Source organism: Crassostrea angulata, chromosome 8, assembly GCF_025612915.1.
Source record: "Crassostrea angulata isolate pt1a10 chromosome 8, ASM2561291v2, whole genome shotgun sequence".
NCBI classification, from domain to species: Eukaryota; Metazoa; Mollusca; class Bivalvia; order Ostreida; family Ostreidae; genus Magallana; species Magallana angulata.
In genome coordinates, this window is record NC_069118.1 from 16,480,189 (window position 1) to 16,502,499 (window position 22,311).

At 31.6% G+C, this 22,311-nt stretch overlaps 3 protein-coding genes across 3 annotated transcripts; 2 read left to right on the forward strand and 1 right to left on the reverse strand.

Annotated features, from left to right (window-relative positions):
• Positions 1 to 755: 755 nt before the first annotated feature.
• LOC128160721 (deoxyuridine 5'-triphosphate nucleotidohydrolase-like) lies at positions 756 to 6,333 on the reverse strand. The gene is made up of 6 exons (XM_052824068.1): positions 6,173 to 6,333; positions 5,351 to 5,442; positions 5,205 to 5,249; positions 2,656 to 2,730; positions 1,317 to 1,387; positions 756 to 812 (listed from the first exon to the last, which is right to left on the reverse strand). Exons 1-6 carry the CDS (start codon positions 6,331 to 6,333, stop codon positions 756 to 758), a joined length of 501 nt encoding a protein of 166 aa, XP_052680028.1.
• Positions 6,334 to 6,502: 169 nt separating this feature from the next.
• LOC128159903 (zinc finger CCCH-type with G patch domain-containing protein-like) lies at positions 6,503 to 8,992 on the forward strand. Its single transcript, XM_052823127.1, has one exon. The coding sequence runs from the start codon at positions 6,558 to 6,560 to the stop codon at positions 8,229 to 8,231; it is 1,674 nt and encodes a 557-aa protein (XP_052679087.1). The 5' UTR covers positions 6,503 to 6,557; the 3' UTR covers positions 8,232 to 8,992.
• Positions 8,993 to 15,492: 6,500 nt separating this feature from the next.
• On the forward strand, positions 15,493 to 21,291 carry LOC128161580 (uncharacterized). Its single transcript, XM_052824894.1, has 8 exons — positions 15,493 to 15,656; positions 16,840 to 17,019; positions 17,116 to 17,178; positions 17,655 to 17,849; positions 17,975 to 18,073; positions 18,509 to 18,619; positions 19,940 to 20,027; positions 20,873 to 21,291. The coding sequence occupies exons 1-8, from the start codon at positions 15,602 to 15,604 to the stop codon at positions 20,940 to 20,942; spliced, it is 861 nt and encodes a 286-aa protein (XP_052680854.1). The 5' UTR covers positions 15,493 to 15,601; the 3' UTR covers positions 20,943 to 21,291.
• The last annotated feature ends 1,020 nt before the right edge of the window (positions 21,292 to 22,311 follow it).

Here is a 22,311-nt window from a genome sequence, read left to right on the forward strand (position 1 = left end):
ACAGCATTTAAATGCCAGGAGATGGTCAAATCATATTCATGAAAATGTGAAACACTTATCAATATTATACAGGAGTGCAAAACATTCTTTTCATTCTTGGCAAAAGACATATACAAAGACAACAGATGGCAGCAAGATGAATACTAATACATGTACTACCGTTTCTGTATATTGGAAACCAAAGAAATAAGTAACATTTCTACATAATACCACTAATGACTATATACAATCTGAACACATGTGGTGGCATCATTTGCAAATGAACCAAGCAAAATAATTTTACAAATTAATTATGTAAACTAGTCACATGCAAGATTTAATAATTTTCAAGAACATGGCCATAGCAAATAAATATTTTCAAGCTAACAACAAATACAAAATAAACTAGATGAATATGAACACTGAGCACAGGCAGTATTTTGATCAAGTAAAAAGTGTCCCCTGAATATCATGAAAAGTTATCAAGCAATGGAAGCTTGGTCAAGAAGAGAAAACTCTTCTAAACAGTATTATTTTAATACATTCAAAACATTACCATCGTACACATAATCAACCCCCTAACACTTGCAATGGTGCGTGGTTTTGGGAATTTTGCTTGATAGAGTTTTAAATATCATCAGCCGGTTTGTTTTTTTTCGTCTCTGGTGTAACCAAATTTTACTAGTTTTTCCTGTATTAGTTTTAAATATTATCAGTTTTCTTCTGTTACAGTCAAATATCATCAGTTTTTCTCTGTCAATTACAGTCAAATATCATCAGTTTTTTCCCGTTGACCCAAATCCACCATCTCCGCGGTCTGTCTTATCTAAATCCTGTCAACATAAAAATTTGTGAATTACATCAAGTAGACCATTAAGGATACAAATCTAGTTTTTTTATTTTTACTTTTAAAAACTGTCATCAAAATTTTAATCAACGAAATGATTTTTTTTTTTTTTTTTTATCAAAGTTGAGTCTCTTCATTTTTTTTTTTTTAATTCTTACTTCTATGAAATTTTTAAAAGGAAATAGTAAATGCTATATCAATCATATAAATATATCAATTTTCCAAAGAGTGACTAAGAAATTGGACATTTTACACTATGAAATAACATGGAGTTATCTCCAATGTTAGGGGACCATAAAGGAAATTAAGATTCTATCAATACTGGCATGCTACCAGTTCTCGCCGAGTACCATTTCTCGCCAGTACATTGTGACGTCATTTCATCAACACATAAAATTATATACGAAAAATTACATCACAATGTAACGGCGAGAAATGGCACTCGGCGAGAACTGGTCGCACGCCAGTATGATAATTGCTGCTGTCCTACCTGACATTCCTGTAGCTCTGGAATGTAAATTCTCTCGCAAATAAGCTGAGCTATCCTGTCACCTTTCTTCACTATAAAAGGAATAATTTTATTGATGATTTTAATGCAAAGATATATATCTAGATGCAATATATGTAAATTAAAAAAATATCACATACAGTATAACTCATTTAGTACCTAATAAGGAAGTACTGAAGTTTTGCGTAGTCCTGGAATTTTTTTTAACAAATCCATGTAAAATTTTAACCATGTAACACTCTTGGATATAACAATTTACATTTATAACTAACTGATTTTGAGCCCCATAGAGGTAGAAAATAACGAAATTTACATCTATTATAACAAATAATTCAAATTATTTTAAATTGTAAGAAGTTGTCAATAAAATTGACATACTTGTTTATTTGAATTTATTTTTCACAAATATTTTATATTCTTAATCAGAATGATAAAAAATTCCGAAAAGTTTTTTCTAATTTATTGCCTAAGTGAATAAACACACAAATGGTTGTCATGCTGAAGTAAACATGTATATATAAAGAATTCCCTCTGCTTATTTCTTTGAATTCATAATACAATTATTACAAAAAATGGATAAAATAAATGAAATGGTCTTTAGGAATTCATTATATAAACAGAGTTTTTACAGAAAATACATGTAATAGCATGATGGCAGCCTGTCTGAACCATGCAAAACATATCCACAGTATATCCACGATAGTAGCTTACCATATCATTTAATAATAAGAATCTTCGGTAATGAAAGCTATTTATAAAGTGTAGTACATGTACACATCACCAGGATGGTTACTTAGTGTACAAAGCATTACATAAGATGGCTTCCATCAAAACTGACAATAAACTTGCTATTGTCCAAATAAATTGTAAATAGGGGTTAATTCTACCAGGAGACAATGATTCTATAGCCTTGACCTTTGGCCTTAGGTCAAAGTACTTTGGCCTTGATCCTCAAAGTAACATGTCAAAATATTGAAGCATAAATAACTTTATTTTATCAGACTAATTTAGCAAGCTGTTTTCTGTGCTTATTTGCTAAGGACATACAAATTAACAGCTGATTATTATTATTACAAGCAGGAAAGTAGAATATTTCTAGGAACAAAAGGCTTATCGGCCACATCATTTTCTTGGGTGTCCCTTTTCATTTTTAGAACAAGCCCACTGGTTCCAAAGAAAATGTTAAATTGCAGCAAATAATGCTGACTACAAATGACAGTCTTATTTGAACAGAAGATCTCACTTAAGGATCAAACTCCAGTGAGCTAAAATCAATCTTTATAAACAAAATAATATTTTTTAAAGGCATTTTTAAGTTTACCTTCAAAATCTTGATCTGCATGGTTGAATAGAACAACTCCCACATTTCCTCTGTAGTCTTGGTCTATCACACCAGCTACAAAGTAAACAGTTACGATGTAAAATATATAGAAACAACCATTTATATCAACTAAGACTATTATCTTTTATGCTGATATTTTTTTGATTTGCTATCCAGTAGATTCAATGTTAATATACCTAAAGTTATACCCCAGTGAAATTATAAAATTTGATTTGAAATACTGTCAATTGCATTTGTGTTATATTGTAAACAAATTTCTTTTTCTTTTGTGAGAAAAGTTCCCAAAGTACAATCATGTATTGAGAACATTGTTAATATCTCTTTTCACAAATGCCTTTACAAGTGTCGCATATTTGAGGTCCTTATCACTGAGTAACCTTCCTAATCTTATGGAAAAAGTAGTAAAAAAGGTTTATATCTATAAATAAGTTATTATAAACCCGTTTATCTCTGGCGTTAATTACAAAAAAAAAATGAGGCCATGAATAAATATTAGCTAACAGCATTAATAGGAATAAATCTAAACAGTGACATCAAGAAATTGTTGTTGGACATTTGACCTACAAAATATCAAATAAAGTCACATTAATTCTTACAATTAAATTCAGAAGTTAACAGATGATAAAAATACCATATAATGTCTCTACTTTGTGGCTAGTGTGTCTGAATAAAAGGAATGGTGGGGATTTAAAGATTTCGATTTAAACCATTTTTTGTATGGTAATTGTTACAACTTTTAACAAATCATACATAAAAGCAAATGCAAGCACTGCAAAAGGATTTGTTTTTCTAATGCGATGTGAATCAAGTTAATTTATCTGTTCTGTTGTCAACTCGTAAATAAAATTTGAGTTGTACACATAATATTAGATATTAGAAATGATTCAAGTTTTTATCTGGAGATTTTGGTGAAGCCCGTGAAAATGATTAGCATGATGATAAAATGGTTCATGTATTGCAGTGTTTAAAATAATTAAAAATGTGAATAATTTTTGAAAAATTGATACACCTTACAACATAAAAATTGAATTACATGTAAATTGTCCCTTTTTTTCCACATTTTATTTATACCACGCAATGTTGATGCACTGTAAAAAAAAATTATACATGATTTACTTGATTAGCCTATTGTATGCATATTAACAATATGTACAATTTTCACTAGTCTATTTGAAAGTTTGGTAACGTAAATAAAATCATCGAACTACTATTTTTTCTCAATGAATGATTTACCAGTATATTTCATCCTACTTTGGAGGATTAGCATCACTCATTCATTTGGTACATTCAATACAAAAGAATAATGAAATCAAAGGCCTGAAGGCCTGAGCGGCGCATCGCATTGAAGGTAGCTAAAAACATCACTAAAAGTTGTTAAATATCGCCATTCTACACATGGGGAAGGTGGCGCGCTTTACCTCATTCAGTTGGACATCGTCTTATTCGTTTTATCAAGTGATAAAATACGAAATCTGTTCCTAGCTATAGGAAGACAGCAACTTACTCTCATTTTAATACAAATATTTTATATACGAAATTATTACAAATTTTTTTACCTCCGATATTCGAACAACTAACGTCACCGCTTTTAAATTGAAGTACGAACTGATTTTATGCAAATTATCTCATCGGTTGACTGGTCCTCTGTCCCTATCGTACGTACATAGCATTGCAGGCATTGCCAGTCTATCTCATCTGCGTATTAATCTTTGTTTTGTTCTTTCATTGATGTTGATGTTTTTTCAATGTGTAAAGGAGATATCTGTTGTAATGATTTGTTGATATTTTTATAACGAATACTGAATATATGTTCCTGGTTGAAAATACGTAACAATCAGAACGGCACTATATATTTATTGGCGCATTGATACTTGAGTTCTATGACGCCGCTTGTATATAAGCCGAGAGAAGTGAGCTGACAGCAATGAGGCTACATCGCTGATAGCGATGCGCCTCAAAAATCAACCTATAATTGAACATAATTCTAAACTAATTTGTAAACAAGTGAAAAGCTCTCAATGTGACAGTAAACCAGGTTTTCTTTAATATGTAAACAGTATCCATAATCCATTTATCAATCCTGAATTTATAATCACTAACTATCCAGATAAATGTAGTAACCTATATGCAATACATGTATTCTGCGAAAAAAAGATATATTTATATATATATATATATATATATATATATATATATATATATATATATATATATATATATATATATATATATATATATATATATATATATATATATATATATATATATTCTGCAAAAAAAAATAAAAATAAAAGTTCAACAAGTAGCATTTTTTTCATAAATTATCAAAAATTAAAATCCAAGTGTATGCACATCTCTGATTAATGTACAATTGATCTGCAATATATCAACTTCCTATCTTGAAAAGTGTAGGAGGAGTTTCTTTACAATAAGGGTAACCTTTTGACAGCCACCCGCCCACCATTTTCACCATTTCAAAAATCTGATTTTTCCTTTGGAAAACCTGGTTAAAAAAAAATTCAACTTACCTCCTACATCAATGAAATGTTTTGCTGCAAGACCAGATCTTGGTGCTACAAAACAAAAATATTTAATAAAATATTTCCATAAAGAGAAACATTAAATTTATCCCTTTAAGCAAAAAATTTAATATTTATAAAATAAATCAATTTACCAACTCTTCCATAGCATCCATTTGGTAATGCTATCTGAATATCTGTTTTTGCTATTACTTTCCCTTTTGCTGGAACTATGTAATCATAAGCACTGTAAAAAAAAATTTGAAAACTGTAAACATTGCCTTGAGAAAAAGGTTTACTATGTCAATCAGTTTTCTAATTGATCTAATGGGCTAAATTGGTAAATTTCATGTTTAGACCAGCATTCATAGGAACTGGGTACGCTGAATATTACACATCGGCCCTGTTGAAAATTTGAAATGAGAAAAATCAAACACATGACATCTTCAATCGGTTTGCCAAAATTATTCGTATTACAAGACACCTTATTTATGAAAATAACATTCGTTTGCTAAAATTCACATGCATTTGGTAATTGTAAACTACAAAACCGGACCTTGTATATGGATTTTGGGAAATATTTATATGGGTTTTTTATAATGTTCGATCTGATATTTGAGTAAGGCCATATTCCAGTACATACACCAACATTTCAGAATAGAACAATTTCAGACTGCTTATTAACGTGAAAACTAACTTCAAGTTGTAACATTATCAGGTTGGGCACCAACCCCCGTTTGGACTCCAATCACCAAACGGGGGTTGGTGCCCAACCTGATTATTGGTAAATCACAAAATTATATCAAACATGTTTAATTATTTCCAGAAATAAGTTAATGCATTCCAAATAAATAAAAAAAAACCAAAAACTAAACATAACCAAAAAAAAAACACACAAAAAAACATCATATCAATCCCACAGTGGCAGTGTCAGTTGACCAACAATTTTTCAAGTACGGCACAATTCAATTGAATACCTATACAAGTCGTATCCAGCGGCCAATTTGGATCCTCGTGTTGGAGAAAATGCATTTTTTGACAGTTTGGCAAACTGCATCATTACAGATTCGACTGGCATCTTGCAGAGTTTCTTGTTTGGTGGCTCCTGGATATTTTCTTTATTCTCAACAGCACTCATTTCCCGCGCAGTGAAATTTTGGCACTCGGAACTACTCGGATGTCTCGCGCACTCGTTTGTATGGAGCGTAGCGGAATCAGCCGAGGATTGCCGATTGGAATTTTGGCGCACTATTCTCGGAACTCCTCGGCTAAAATAAATCGTTCGTTCGTAAACTGTTTCGCGGAAATAGAGATCGGGCTCGTTATTCCATCGTCATATTCACTTGGTTGAGAAAATTTGGAATGGACGAAAAAGCACTTGAGGAATCGTTGGAATTGTATAAATCACAGTTACTCCAAGTAGAACAGACTCTTCAGGCCGCGGGATCAGTGGAGAATGCAGATCTATTGCAATTACGTGAGGATCTTAAGGAACTGGTGTCCTTGACAGAAGATGGGTTGCTTTCGTTAAAAAAGAGCAACATTCTCAAAAGTTTAGAAAATGAAACCCCTGACAACTCTAAGGATGATGAGTACGCAGCATTTCAAGCAGCAATTGCCGCCGAGGAATGTAACGAGAAAGAGTCTGTTGACAGTGAACATGGTAAATTTACTGTGCATGATCATGATGATTATCCAACTTTCATAAATGGTGATAACAGTGCATCAAAGACTGAAACAAGCTGTTCTAGCAACACAGATCCTGTTTGTAAGCTAAAACAAAACATCAAGGAGGAGTTATCAGAAATAGTGGGGACTCTGTGCCGTGCACCATACCTACATGAATGGGGGTCATCAAGTTACCACAATGCCATGGTGACAGACATTGATATATCAGATGATAATGAAGTTATGGTGTCAGTGTTGTTTTGTAATCCGACTCATGAAGGCATGCTTCCGTGTGAGTATCATATAGAGGGGAAGTGCAAATTTTCGGCTGATCAGTGTAGATTCTCTCATGGAGACTCAGTAAAGCTCGAAGATCTTCGAGAGTACACGGAACCCAAGTACAGTTCACTGAAAATGGAGTCTCCTTGTTTAGCTCTTTTCACAGATGGTCTTTGGTATCGTGCAGTGATTGTTGACATTCTGGACAAAGATCACCAATTCACAGTGTCGTATGACAATTACGACGAAACCGCAACTCTGGATATGAAAGACATTCTGCCCCTTCACTCGACAGATTCTGGTTCAAGTGATGAGGAGGATGAGGATGGGGAAGAAAACTGGAAAACAAATGTTGGTGATGATGATGATTCAAACAATGATTCATCAGAGGAGGAAATGATGCCAAGGTACTTTATGAGACCAACCCAAACAACAGAGGCACTGGGAGTGTGGGAGGAACACACAAGGGGAATTGGGTCAAAGCTGATGGCCAAAATGGGGTACATCTTAGGGCAGGGACTGGGGAAAATGTGTCAAGGTCGGGCGGAGCCTGTTCCAATCCAGTTGATTCCTCAAGGGAAATCCCTGGACAAAATAATGGAGTTGAAAGAAAAAGCAGGAGATTGTGACATGTTTAATGTGTCAAAGAAAATGGGCAGGAAAAAAACAACAAAGAAAACTAATAGCTTATCACGGGGAAGTGTGAAATCCTCAGATGTGTTCAAGTTTATCAATAAGAAGCTAGGTGGTAAGAAAGGAAATATCAAGGAGCTGATTCACCATCCAAATCCGAAATCCAAAAATGCTCCAGTCAGGATTCTAGAGAAGGAACTCTCTGGTCGCAGTGATAGGAATTTGAATGTTCAGCTACTCAAAACAGAGGAGGAAATCAGAACCACAGAGAGGGAACTTTCACAGCTCAACCAAGCACTGAAGAGACATGAAAAAAGAGATGAAGGAATGGCCAAGCAATACAGAGCCAAAATTGCTAAAACTGAGCATTATTTACAAGAACTAAAAACATCAGAGAAAACAATACAAAGTCACAAAACCAAGAGGGGAAATCATAAAAAGTTAACCATATTCTAGTCTAACTTTCAATTTGAAATAGCCTTTAAATTGTGAATTACATGTATGAATACACATAGTTGTGAGATATTATAATTGTATGTCATCTACAGCATGTACATGTACTTATATTTACATCTACCAATTAGATTCCCTCTATTTCTTAACGAAAACTTAAGCTTCATTCATAGCTCTATAGAAACAGCCAGACTGAAATCTACAGGCCCCATTTAGCAAACGGTCGAAACCTACAGCGAACTAAGAAAAATCACGGGCTGCACAAAATAATCATGATGATGTTAGACTAAAATTGCCATAGGAGATGATTTGGCTGTTTCTTTTACCTAACTTATTGTTGTACATTAACAATAATTTTATTTGTGAATTTTGCTTACTTTTTTAATGAATTTATTAATTCATTAAAAGAAAGATGTAAATATAAACAATAAAATACTTTTTTGATGATTCATATGGGGTTATGAAGGTAGGCAGCGATCATTGCAGAAAAAATTTAAATTTCCCGCTAATCTGGGTTATGTATTTTTTCTGAAATGTCGCCACCATCATATCCCGCATGAATCACCAAATATTAAAGCATTTTATTGTTTAAATGTTACATAAAAGAAACATCAAATTCTTTTAAATATGAAATATTTAACTGAGCTATTTTGAAGTCTGATGTGAATTTGTGCTATATTGATGTAGCTAAAGTATTGTTTGATGGCAAATTATCAACTGTTACAAAAGATGCAAAAAAAACACTTAAATAAAGGCTATCTGAACACTGCTTAAAATTATTAACTTATTTGGTTTCTTCCTATTTACGAATGATTTATAGGAGCAGATCCATGAATTTGAAGATAAAGGGGATGCCAGTTGTAGGTGGCCCTGAGGCCCTAGGGGTGCTTCTGGATTCTAGAACTTTTTGTAGGGTAAAAAAGAAGTACTCAGAGTTAGACTGTTGAACTTGTGATATTTCTTCTCATATGATTTTGAATTTTTTTTTGGGGGGGGGGGGGGTGCACACAAAAATATTAAAAGGAAACGACATTTTTTCAACAAGTTATAGCTCACCTGAACCAAAGGTTCAAGTAAGCATTTCTGATCACCTGTTGTCTGTTCGTCTGTCTGTTAACTTTTGACTTCTTTTCTGAAACCACCTGGACCGAATGTAACAGAACCTAATACAATTTACATCCTTATGGGATTTCAAGAGATTAAATAAAGAGCAAAACCTTTTTCAAAAGGAAGATAATTGCAAAACGGTTAAATAGGGTTTGTGTCTTAAAAGAATTTGTCAAGAACCACTGCCGCTAAAATTATAGCCAATATTTAGATCGATCAAAGCTTGTATACATAGTGAAGATCCTGAATTTTTAAAACCACCAGAATCAATGCTGGGGTCTCAAGGTTCAACGTTTAACTTAGAAGTATATAAAAGAGAAAACCGTACCCTGGAGAAATCGTAACTAGAATGTGAAATAGTTATAAAAACGGTTTTAGTGCAGTAAAATAATATAAACAATAAACACATTTGTATCATTTGTTATTGTATTGTATACATCTAATTACTTACATTAATTGATTAGACAATGATAGTGTTTACCCACGCACATGTATTGCTTGAGCAGTTTTAAGTAGTCGGTCATTGATCAATGGAAAACTTCAAATGTGTCCAATTCCAAAGATTTTTCTTAAATTTACATACAAAAAATAAAATGAACATGGAGTAGCGCCCCCGCCACACACACACACACACACACACACACACACACACACACACACACTTTTATTGGACAATGTAAAGAATTGAATTGAAAAATAAACCGTGAAATTTAAGTTATAGGTAAACTTACTTGATTTTTGGATGACCTTGCCCCCTTTCAAAAAACGATTACGTGCTGGTATTCCTGTATCTTTATGAATTAGAATGGTTTTTTAACTATTTTAAATTCTGATTAAATACGTTTTCTTCAAGAGAACACGTAAGCAGATTCGACCAGGGGTCAATTACTTTGAAATGTAATGAATCAAATTGCATTTATTTTGGAATTCTTTCCATTTCAATTATCATTCTCCTTTAAATCCATTCATTACTTTCCAAATGAAAGCTGAATACTATGATACTATTAAATAACAACACATTGTGTGGAATTAGCAACGACACGCTGCAGCTATTTAATATTTGGCATATTAAATGTACACACATAATTATGGCACAAAGTTGGATCACATGATTTATCTATTTAATTAAACAATTCTGAAAATTTAAACTTTCCGCTGTACGTGTCGTCCTAAACTGGTATTAACACCTGAGCAATTCTTTATATAGCCTTGCTAATAAACCGGTTCTTAAGAACCAGGTGACACAAACAGGTATTCGAATGAAAACCTTATATATCCGGATAATTAATTCATTATTATACCAAGTAGAAATTGATTTCTGTCTAATTCGTCCCTCAAACGAAAGAAATCATATTTACCATTACTTTCATTTACAAATTAACGTAATTAATTAAATTACTTTGCTAAAGTAATGAATCACATTAAACCTTACACTTAAAAAAAATAAGATTTTATTTTAGATTTATTTGCCGTCAACTTATAAGTTTGGTTGTAAACAAATACAAGAAAATCATATTTGTCATTTTACACATCAAAGTTCCACTGAATCATCATTAGACTTTCAAAAGTATTGTCAGTCAAAGAACAGCTAGCGTTCTGCCCTTTACCCTGCAATTCTGAAGAGTCTTAATTGAAAGTTGTTGGGTTGGCCAATAATCTTTATGCTGCATTTGCCAGGAGAGAAAATCTGGTTTGGTATCAAGATTTCTTCTGCGATATCAACACATGGCTCAGTCAACCTCAGATAATCTGGCTCCAGGGATGGGGTCAATTACAATGGAAAGTAATTAATTAGATTACAATTACTTGCTTAAATTCTTCAATTAAATTACCATTACCATTACAAGAGTTTTCAAATGTAATTAATTAAATTACAATTACTTTACAGATGTAATTAATTAAATTACAAATTACATTTTCATCAAAATTTACTAAAACCATGATTTATATACAACACATAAACATTTAAGGAGGTATATCTATAATATGAATAAAATTTCCTCATAATTAAAATAATTTCACTGTTTGAGAATTTGCTAACAATTCTAATAATTAGTTACAATTTTTGGAAAGAAAAAATATAAATTTGGTTTTTATTGTTTATTTTAAAATGTAGGTACTGGTAGTCACAATATGGAGGTGTCCCATACACCCTGATATTCAATAAACATTTAAAAGTCATATCCCTTAACCTACACCTAAAGTATTTCTTGCATGCAAAACTATTATATGAAAACTTTTTCCTTTGCATTTTTATACACTATTTTTTTTCTTTGTAAATACAATGCCATAGTACAGGTTAATCTCGGGTAGAGGGCAGACTTTAATTGTTATCATAACACAGTTCACACCTGTTGTTCTCTACCTAATTATCAAAATGTTAGCAATAAGGGAACACACCCTGTGGACATGTTAGGCATCAAAAACTTAAACGCATTTGAAGCCATGCATTTTAGCTCTGTGTATTTTAGGCTATCAATTACAAAGCATGACTTGATAGTTTATATAATTTCGATAACACTGATTTTGTTTGTAAATTAAACAGTGATGTTTTAAACTAATTAAATGATAATTGACACACTAATTATTCTAATAAGAAGGGAAATAAGTATTTTTTAAGAAAAAAAAGATCAAACAAATCATCAAATACATGTACTTAATTAAATTTGGGAAACTTATCATTAAATATTGAATCACTGAAAAAATCCATTAAAAATATTTAGTATTATAATACAATGTAATATATAATAATAGTTTAATGCTTTTTAACTACTCTTCGAACTTGCCTTAATGTACAATAGTGGGGGAAAAATGGGTAGTGGACAGCTTAATAATTATATGTCCATCAGTGTGTAATTGAAAGTAATTGAAAAGTAATTGGAATTACATGCCTTTTTTGAAAGTAATTAATTAAATTACCATTACATGTAATTGAAAATGTGACCAATTACACATTACTTCCAATTACATCAAAATTTGTAATTAATTACACTCAATTACCATTACAAATTACCATTACCCCATCCCTGTCTGGCTCCAGTTGGTTCCGAAATCTTCATGCTCCTCTCTGGAACCTAGTTTACTGAGGGTATTTTTTTCAGCATAATCATCATCATCATCATCGTCATCATTATCAACCTCAAATTCATCGTGGACTTTACCCTTTCACTATTACATTTATATCCAAGAAGAGAAAATTTGAATGCTTTCACCATGTTTAATGCATATTCGCCAGCAACTGTGCAGATCTTATCAGCAATTTCAAACAGGACAAGTGTTTCTTCTAACTCGTGTCTGATATTTTCTGATGTTTGTTTCCCTTTTAATCTTCTGCAGAGAAGCACCACAGACTTCATTTCCCAGTCAACAATAAGATGTTCAGTGATCCCCGTAGAAGTCTTCTTTTGTCTATTGGACCACTGCAGACCCACTGTCAAACACGTACTTCTTGCTTTAGATAGCGGTGCTTTTAGATTGTTTTTCACTCCACTTGCCTTTCAATAAAGTACTTTACTGGACAATGTTTTCGACTTGGGATATGCTTATTTTAGAATCTAATCTAATTTCTGAACAAAGTTTCTAAAGTTTTGGCTGTCCACCATTGACAGTGGAAGTCTCCTGCAATAAACAACAGAAGTGTATCAGTTGTCAACTTCTGTATCTGGTCATTTTTGTTCCAATTCACCCTTTTAAATGAAATTTTAATATCTTTAAACTAAACCTCAAAAACACCAATATAAAGGAACAGCTCGCCTGTATGAGTGCAACATACGTTTTTTTTTCAATCAATATCATTAATATATTTATGGTCGAATTCAGCCGTTCAAACGAACATAAAATATTTTTAAAAAACTCAACTCAAAACACCAATATAAAGGAACATCCCGCTGCGTTATATATAGTTACCAACATTCCTCAAGTTAACACTCAGCCGCCTAAAGTTTGAGTTTTGACCTCAAATACATGCATTTTTCTTACAGCGATATGAGCTGAGGACTAAAAAATTGGGTGACGGAGGGAAATAACACCGGGAAAAATAAGGAATTATTTCCATCAGTTTTCAATGTCATATCAAAAATTCAAAGATCAAATATGACGACGTCATCTAGGATTTTTATAAATTTTTATCTATTTCAAATATACTTAAACATTAATAAATTTAAAACCATCTGTCAAAGAACTACATGTATATATAAAATATCAGTCAAATTTGGCCCTTATGAATTGCCATGTTTTAAAGGGTTTGGGTACATTAAATTGTTGTGTTATGTTTTAGAAAAGTTGATATAAAATATATTTTTCACCTAATTATTCGATTGATTTGTACTTACTGGCTGTATATGACGTCAGGAGTGACAGCATGTTTAGAATTCAATCAAAGTCAGTCATTTATTGACATTTTTCTTTTTCGAATGGGAAATACAGAGCGACGCTTTGAACAAAAAAAATCTTTTTGTCACTAATTAAAACTTGATAGATACATCTTTGGTATAAATATTTTGTTTGTATAAGTATTCGCTGTTTTCTTAAAGAGAAATGTTTTGAAAACGAGCTGTTTCATGCTTAAAATGCAAAATGGCAGACAAAATTAACGTTTTGATGTCATATTTCTAAATTAAGGGAACTTAAATCATAAATAATGAAAAAGATGAAAAAACTTCAAATGAATATCTATACAAAGAAAACAAAGAATTTCAGTAAAATGAAGATGTTCATTTAAGGGGGCATTTTAGGCACAAATCATATACATATATGTCTTATCATTATTTTGAAATCTTTTAATTACGTGGTCATAAAAATCAAAGTGTTTAATCTTATTTAAATTTGAATTAAATTTTTTTTTACTAGAGGCCGTTAAGTGCTGCATGCAATTTTTCATCTCAAAAGAGAATTCACAAGCACTAGTTTTACATTATATTATATCAGCCATTATATCTGACATTACCACTTAAATTTTTTTTATTTCTTCAAGTAATACATGGTCTCCTCACTTTCCTGTATTAATAGCAGCACAAACATTTGTAACATCCTGAAAAGTTATTTATTGCCATAACATATTATAACAACCCCTTTTTCACTTAATTCAATGCTACACTAAGAGATTGAGGGTTCAGTTGGTAGTTTTAATTTGCGGCCATAATAGGCCAAAAAATCTTTAAATTTTTAATATCTGTAATTTTTATTATTAAAAACAAAATATCTTAAATCTTCAGAATAATTGAATTATGGGACAGCATTAGCTTATAACTGTTTTATACTACCTTATAAGGCTATAATATATAAAGAAAATATATATTTATAAGTGCTAAAATAGTTGATAAAGTTTTGTTTTAAATATCTCCGGCAAACATTTTTGAATTATAATCTTGATACTTAGCAACAAGGCTGTGATTGTCCACAATACCCAGCTTCAACATATGTCCTTTTGATTTTAAATAGCCTACATCGTCACAAAAAATGTATAAGCATGTGTACTGTAAAAAATAGTAAATTTAATGCACAAATAACATCATATGCACATCGAATATATATTTTGAAGGTAAAATTTACCACAGCAAAAAAAAAATAATAATAAGACAAAAATAAAAAATAAAACAATTACTTCATTTACCGCTCACAAAAACGTGTGTTGTGCATTCAAGTTGATAAACTGCGCATTGAGTGCGAGAAAATACACTTTACACATTATATTGACGTACTAAACCTAATTAATATTGTTTGTTTTGTCTTTTGTTTCTTTTCGTTTGTTTTATTTGTTTGCATATCATTTTATTTACTTTTCCCTTTTTTCTATTTTTTTATCAATCATTTCAAATTTAACAGGCATAATATATCAAATGCCTGATCGAGTGAGCGCATGGGGTGAAAAATGATTTCCGGAATGTGGCCGTCTTCACAATGTCAAGGTTTTGTTTGTATAATTCCGTTGTTATTGTGAAGATGATATGTATATATTCTTTTTGTTGTAACTGAAAAAAATACATGGTAAACTTTTTCGACTTCTGAATATTTTCTCCAATCGTAACTACACGGCCATTTCCGCTAACGAAAAATAACATCGAAAATGGCCGAGAGGTTACGATTGCTATTCCCCCCCCCATATCCACAGCTGCCTTAATTGACCTACTTTTCTACTGATAAATCAAACCGCGGCCGGCATTGTGCCAAATGCTATGAACATAAGTCCAAACAGAAAGCTGCTTTATTTTCAACCATTTCCGATATCACAATTTGGATATAGAGTTGCGTAATCAAGAACTGCAGCAATGATATGTTGCATGTGCATCTTATATTTTATGTTGATGTTGGTATATTCAGAAGGTATTGTGGATTTTTTCATTTTCCTTCTAACAGGATTGCCAACTTTAGCCAGAATAAATGACAAGATTTCATAGGAATTTAATGATATGGGATCATCTGTGAGGAAGCTAATGTGAAATTAGTCAGAAAACATAGTTTTCTAGCTTAAAGTTTAGCGCCCACACCGGGCTTCGAACTCACGATATTCCGATCAAGCGAATGCGCTAATGTCTTACGACCATAACAAATGCGCCACAAACGCCCATCCAATAGGTATTTAAATATATATATATCAAGATACGTCGCTTAAGTATAACGAAAATGAAATTAGAACTGGAACCAAATTAGTCCCCCAAAGATGGATCTATTAATAAATCATCAATTCCTATATATTCACTTTAATAGTTAATGAATCCGTTTTGTTTAATGAAATAAATAATATAAAAATCGGAGAACAGACATTAAAAAACCCCAAACAAAACGAAAATTAGAAAAAGGCCTCCGAAAAAAACTGAGACAAACATAAACTTACTTTTGTAATTTATAAAGTTCCAATGATTCATATATAGATATCAAAAATGTGAATCCCTGATGACAATAATTACACTGTATATCATATATCGAGAATTCTATATTTAAAAAAATTATAAATTTAATCTTCTCCCATTCTGCTTTGAAGGTATAATGAACATTGCTGAGGAATCGTATGCGGAGTTTGTGTATGTTTTCATCATCAATGATCGCTCCTTTCGATCGTATGTTTGTGGAGTCCTTGTATTGAATTGTACTTATGTTGTTGCACTAGTAGATTTCTTAAATCTTAAATGATACACTAGTAATCCTCACACAATATACTTAAAATGTATAAAGTGAGACACCGTTTATAAACTAAATGTAAACTAAATGTAAACATATTTTTTATTTAAATGCTATATAATAAAACAAAACCAAAAAATTTATTTACCTTCATTACCATTCGGCGATCTCTCGAATATTTGGATACCACCGATCTTTGTTGACAAATGACAGCACTAGATTGCAAAATAAATAAATAAATAAGTAAAAAGTTTTCGTGATGGGTTGATCGATATAGTGTCATAACATTACAAGTTATTTTTTATTTTTAAGTTATTTAAACCTAGATTGCACATTTTGAAATCCATTAAATGCAATTGAACGTAATTTTCTTGTACTTATTTCAAAGCCACAGGTCCGATAAACCAGACCACCGCTGCTTCACGATGCCGAACTCTGTACGACTCCCAGCTGATCCCCCGGATGTACATAGAGGACCACAATCTAACCGGGGATATCATCCAGGAGCTTAATCCCGGGGAGTCGGCCTGGATTGATGGGAAAATACAAAACATGGGCTGCTATCAAGGTATTCCCTAAACATATTTAATTAATGTGGCAGATACAATAAATGTACATTGACAAGTTTTTAGAATATATTGATTTCAATATTTTTTTTCTTCAGAAAAGTGTCTGAAGATTAAAAAGATACTCCAACGAAAAGACAGGAAACTGCCCTACATTTGTGGTATTTTCTTTTAAATGTAGAAACAAAATATATCCATATATATATATATATATATATATATATATATATATATATATATATATATATATATATATATATATATATATATATATATATATATATATTCCAGAGACCTCCTTATAATGTACCTAATTTAAATATTAAACCGATATTAAAGTTTTACTGATTCTCTAATACTGCCGCGATATTTACTATATCACTCTCAAATGACTTTGTTTGTATTTGTGCATATGTCATATTGCAAGTTGATGGGTGTATAGAGACAAATTTAGACAGTTTTTAATTAAAGTAAATTCAAAATTTCAATACGAGTCGACTTACGAGAGTGTTTTACATGTATACAGTGTATCGATATCTGTCTCAAAGTGTATACTATACACTTTGATAAATCATCGTATATTATATACGCGAATTCAAATAGCTTTTTATTTTGCGTATAACCTTCTTGTCTGCAGTGAATTCGAAGAGTATTGAAGTAAACACGGGATACGTCCTGTACAAAGAGTCGGAGAAACTGTGTGATGAAGACAAATTCAGCATGAGATATATGCTTGATGTCAATGAACTGATACAGAGACTAGACCAACTTAATTTACAGTTGTCAAACCAAACATTTTGGATTCCAAACGTCAAACTGACTGAGAATTCAGGTAATTCGCTTGTTGAAATTCATAATCTTTTCAAGGCATTAAAGAATTGTATTTTTTTCTTATTTTATTTCATTTAATTGACTTTCAAGAAATAAAAGTAAATAATCACCGTTATGTTTTTCCAGACACCCTCTGCACTTTTGTCACCACCAGAGATAACTCACTGGATACGTTCACTGGGAACTGTAGCATTCATCAGCTGGGCATCTGTATCAACAATTCATGTAAGTAAATTAGTATTTCAAGTACCAACTAGTGACATAGTAATTCTAGGATTATTAGATCAATTACCACAATAAATACGCATATCTCCTTCCTCTTCCTCAGCACCCCTGCCACCTTTCACCCGCAAAAATGTGAAAGCAATGCATGTATTTAAGCAATGAAAGCTCTCTTTGGGAATTTACACGGTATATGAAGGTGACGACATTGCAAAAAAAAAAAATAAATACATAACCTGCGTTAGCGAGTTGTGTAATTTCTGCAATGATCGCTACTTATAGGTCGATGTAGGTTTCGACCAATCGATAAACGGGGCGTGTAGATTTTAATCGGGCTGTTTCTATAGAGCTATGAATTAACTCTACGTTTCCGTAAGAAATATAAGGACTCGTACCCGGTAGATGTAAATATAACTATATAATTTCCTGTCACATCAGATATACCTGATTACCAGTTAACATTGATGCTTGAGATGACTTCGATGAATAATACAACAGATGGAGACCAATCAAATTCTTCTGTTGAATCGACCCTAATAATTTGTAGAGGTAAGTAATTTGAGTTAAATAACAGTGCATGTATGTAGTATTTTGAACAAAATTAATTAACATATCAAACAAGAGTTTTTTAAATCTCATATAAGTGATTAAAACAAACAATTTTACACCATCGTAGATGTAAGTTGATAAACGAGAAAACCATTTTATACAGTACCATCGATTAAAAAAATAACTCTATAACTTGACATCAACTTGCGGATATTTTCATCATGAGATTACGCAGCACAGTTAAGGCTGTCAATAAACTCCGTTCAGACAAAAAGTACGGGAAATGTGCATTATGACATCACAGTATATTACAAACCTCGAAAGTACTTATTAATCTATTTATTAGTAAAATTAACTTATACTAATCTTTTAATTAAAAACAACAAATGCTATTACTTACAATTTTGATGTCCGTTATATCGTACACACTGAAAAATAAGCGAGATGTCGTTCTCGCTGTACTACGAAATATGACGTCATATGCTTCAAAATGACGCATTAAGTTAAATCATTGAAGGCTATCGTGCAGTTTTATAGCGAAGAAAAATAAATGTCATACGTTAACGGAAAAGTATAAATGAATATTTTGTTTAAAATTATTAATAGTAGAATGCTACCTATATAGTCCTATTTTCATTTTGTTAAAAGTATGCATCGTATAAAGAAGCCACCTCGGTTTTGTATAAAATATCGTATATCTAAAATCTGAGTACCTAAATAAATCACTTAATTGCAAGGGCATACACTTATTTGGTCCCGACAAACTTTTACATGTGAATTTGAAATATGCTATGTAACTTAAAAACTTCTACGATCCTTGTGAAATCTTACAAATTAATTATTTTTTAATGAAATTAACCCTGTGACCTTCAAAATTATTCAACATATGCATTATGAATTACGGTTTCTACTAACAAATATTCTTCGCACCGTTTTTCAAAATCTACGATATAACATCAAGTTATTTCATAATTCAGTTGTGAATTTTGACATGATTATGCCCTTTCAATATTGAATTTTTTAAATGACCTCAAAACCACAAATACATCTGCTTGTACCATGCGACTGCCATATCACGTGACCACTATGAACATAAAATATTGTACTGTTATTTATATACTTTAGAAATATAATGCATTTGAGTGACTGTTATTGATTTTAAAAAGGACATGCCAGTTTAACTAAAGTATAAGTGTTTTCATCACAAAAATTTGCCCATATTTTTATTGACCGCCTTAACTGTACTGCGTAATTTTACAACAGTTGACTTTTTACACCAATAGTATGTTATGTACATTGGATGTAAATTGCTTGTTACAGAAGATCTGTCGGGGCTTATTTGGATCGCGGTCTCTTTTTTAACGATGTTGGTGTTGTTGTCTTTGTCTATCATACTCTGGAAAAAAAGGTTCGTAAAAAGAAAAAAAAGCTTTTAATTCTATAGTATAGTTTTACTAATAATTGAACAAAGTTATATCTACAATTTTACCAATCATATGAATGAAATGAAAGAAATCCAAAGGGAAAAAATACAAAAATATGGACGAATCATCCAAATTTAGCGCTTTTCCGGGAAATCCCAAGGAGAACTTAAGTAAGAATTAGTATTTTTCGAGATGACCCTTTATAGGAAATCGGGATGGTAAATGAATTGTTTTATTCTTAAAATATTTGATATGGTAGTAAACCCTCATGCAAGAAAATTATCTAACTATCTAGGGTAAAAATAATGAGATTAGGCGTTGTTAAAATCTGAGCATTAGCTTACTTCCTTATACAGAGTTTTCCAACTCAGTGAGATTATTAAAAATATTAAGCAATGTATACCTGTTTCAATGGTATAAATTTATAACACAGTCAGTTTTGTGTATATTCGTTTTCACACACAACATGCAAAGTGCTAGCTATTGATATTATATAACATGTATCTATTGTTGTGTGCTTGAACACCAGACAATTAAATCCTGCTTGTATACGTTTAAGAGGTATAATACAATGTACATGAATAAAAAATGTCAATTATTAATTTAGTTCTGTACGCATCGTATGGCGCGAATACAAATAAAAAGGATATATACATTGTATTGCAAATCTGATAATGTCCGTCATCATATGAATTTACATGCACATGTATACTTCCTTGTCTTATTTTTTATATAAACATTCCAGTACTGTAGAAGCACGTATTGGTAACAATTAGTAACAACTACCATGTATATATATCTCTCTTTTCTTATCTTTTTTTTCCTTTAGATCGGCATCAATGAGGAAAAAGGGAAAATTGCTTGAAAATGAAAAACACTTAGGAAAACAAGTCATTTGAAAAACTGTCTGAATCATACACATACAGTACTTGTAGTAGCACCAGAGTGATCACGGAATTTGTTAGATATACTTTTAGTTGTATACAGATATCATTTTATTTTATTACTAGTACTATTACACAGCTATTTGTACTCCCGGTGTTACGTAAACGTTTAACATTCTACTGTCACAGGCGTCTGCATGGCGTAAAATATATCTTTTGAAATAAATGTATTCCCTTTACAATATATTTTAACACCCTTGTGTAAATATGATTGTATGTCCTTAATTATCAAGTAAATGTATCTAAAATCATAGTTGGTTTAGATTAATTTTTAAATTGGATATATACGCATAATTTCGTTTTATTTGGCTAATCCTCAGCGGTAATTTCAAGATTTAGACTAATATTTAGTACGAATTAACAAATTTGCATTTCAATGCAATCGACTCAGTTCTTCAATCGCTATAGAAATGAAAAGAACCAACACTATAGTACTTCTCTTTAAAATACAACCATTTTAACAAGACTTCAGACTTTTGGAAGGACGTAACTATTTCTTGCATCAAACAACCTGGCTGTGAGTGAAACGAGCAAAGATAGCTGCGTCTTGGCTCAAAAGCCAGATAAATCTTATCGATCTCAAAGAGCCATGACTGAAAGGCCAACAATAAAATAGACAGGCCTACGTCACATTGCTGTTTGACATAAATACCAAAGTCGTAGCTAAATATGGTTCTTAAGGGGAATGTACATTGCCACGGTACGTTAAAGAAATTTCAAAACATGCACTTAATATGTTCGCATCATATGGTAAACGTAAGCTATAACATTTCAAATTTTTTTTTCATTTTTAATGTCTAGAATGGTCAATATGGATGTTTTAATGCTTTGTCAAAGCTTGAGATTCAAATATCGATCGAGTTACTGGCGAGTTACAGAGGTTAGAATTCTTTGTTTTGTAAACAAAGTTCGAGTCCTGTTATTGTTTACATACCGCGGTATTTATTGTATTGATATAAGAGTTTTTTGTTGTTGATAAAATAATTCATGAACACATTTGACTTGATTATCTTGTTAGCGAATAGTTATTTTATTTTGTCAAAAAATTGTTATTTCTCTATTTTACATTATTTGTAAACAAATATAAGACTCGAGCTTTGTTTACATAACAATGACTTCTTTTCACTATGCATGTATCTCGCTTGTAACTTGACTTCTAACATTCAAATTTTGGCGAATCATTTAAAATACACAAGTAAACCATTTTATAAATAAAAATTAAAAATAAGATGTTCATCTCAATCGTGTCTAGGTCCCTTTAATTGCTTGAGAAATGCCGCAACTAAAGTCTTCGAATACCTCCAGTCAAAAGTCTTTCACCGCA

What these genes read in the sequence shown, in the direction of transcription:
- LOC128161580 (XM_052824894.1), top strand. Translation starts at nt 15,602, where the DNA reads ATGATATGTTGCATGTGCATCTTATATTTTATGTTGATGTTGGTATAT. An exon ending in GACCCTAATAATTTGTAGAG is followed by an intron (nt 18,620 to 19,939) that starts GTAAGTAATTTG and finishes TGCTTGTTACAG; the next exon opens with AAGATCTGTCGGGGCTTATT. An exon ending in ATCATACTCTGGAAAAAAAG is followed by an intron (nt 20,028 to 20,872) that starts GTTCGTAAAAAG and finishes TTTTTCCTTTAG; the next exon opens with ATCGGCATCAATGAGGAAAA.
- LOC128160721 (XM_052824068.1), bottom strand. Translation starts at nt 6,333, where the DNA reads ATGAGTGCTGTTGAGAATAAAGAAAATATCCAGGAGCCACCAAACAAG. An exon ending in TGCAGATCAAGATTTTGAAG is followed by an intron (nt 1,388 to 2,655) that starts GTAAACTTAAAA and finishes TTCCTTTTATAG; the next exon opens with TGAAGAAAGGTGACAGGATA. An exon ending in CAGAGCTACAGGAATGTCAG is followed by an intron (nt 813 to 1,316) that starts GTAGGACAGCAG and finishes TTATGTTGACAG; the next exon opens with GATTTAGATAAGACAGACCG.
- LOC128159903 (XM_052823127.1), top strand. Translation starts at nt 6,558, where the DNA reads ATGGACGAAAAAGCACTTGAGGAATCGTTGGAATTGTATAAATCACAG.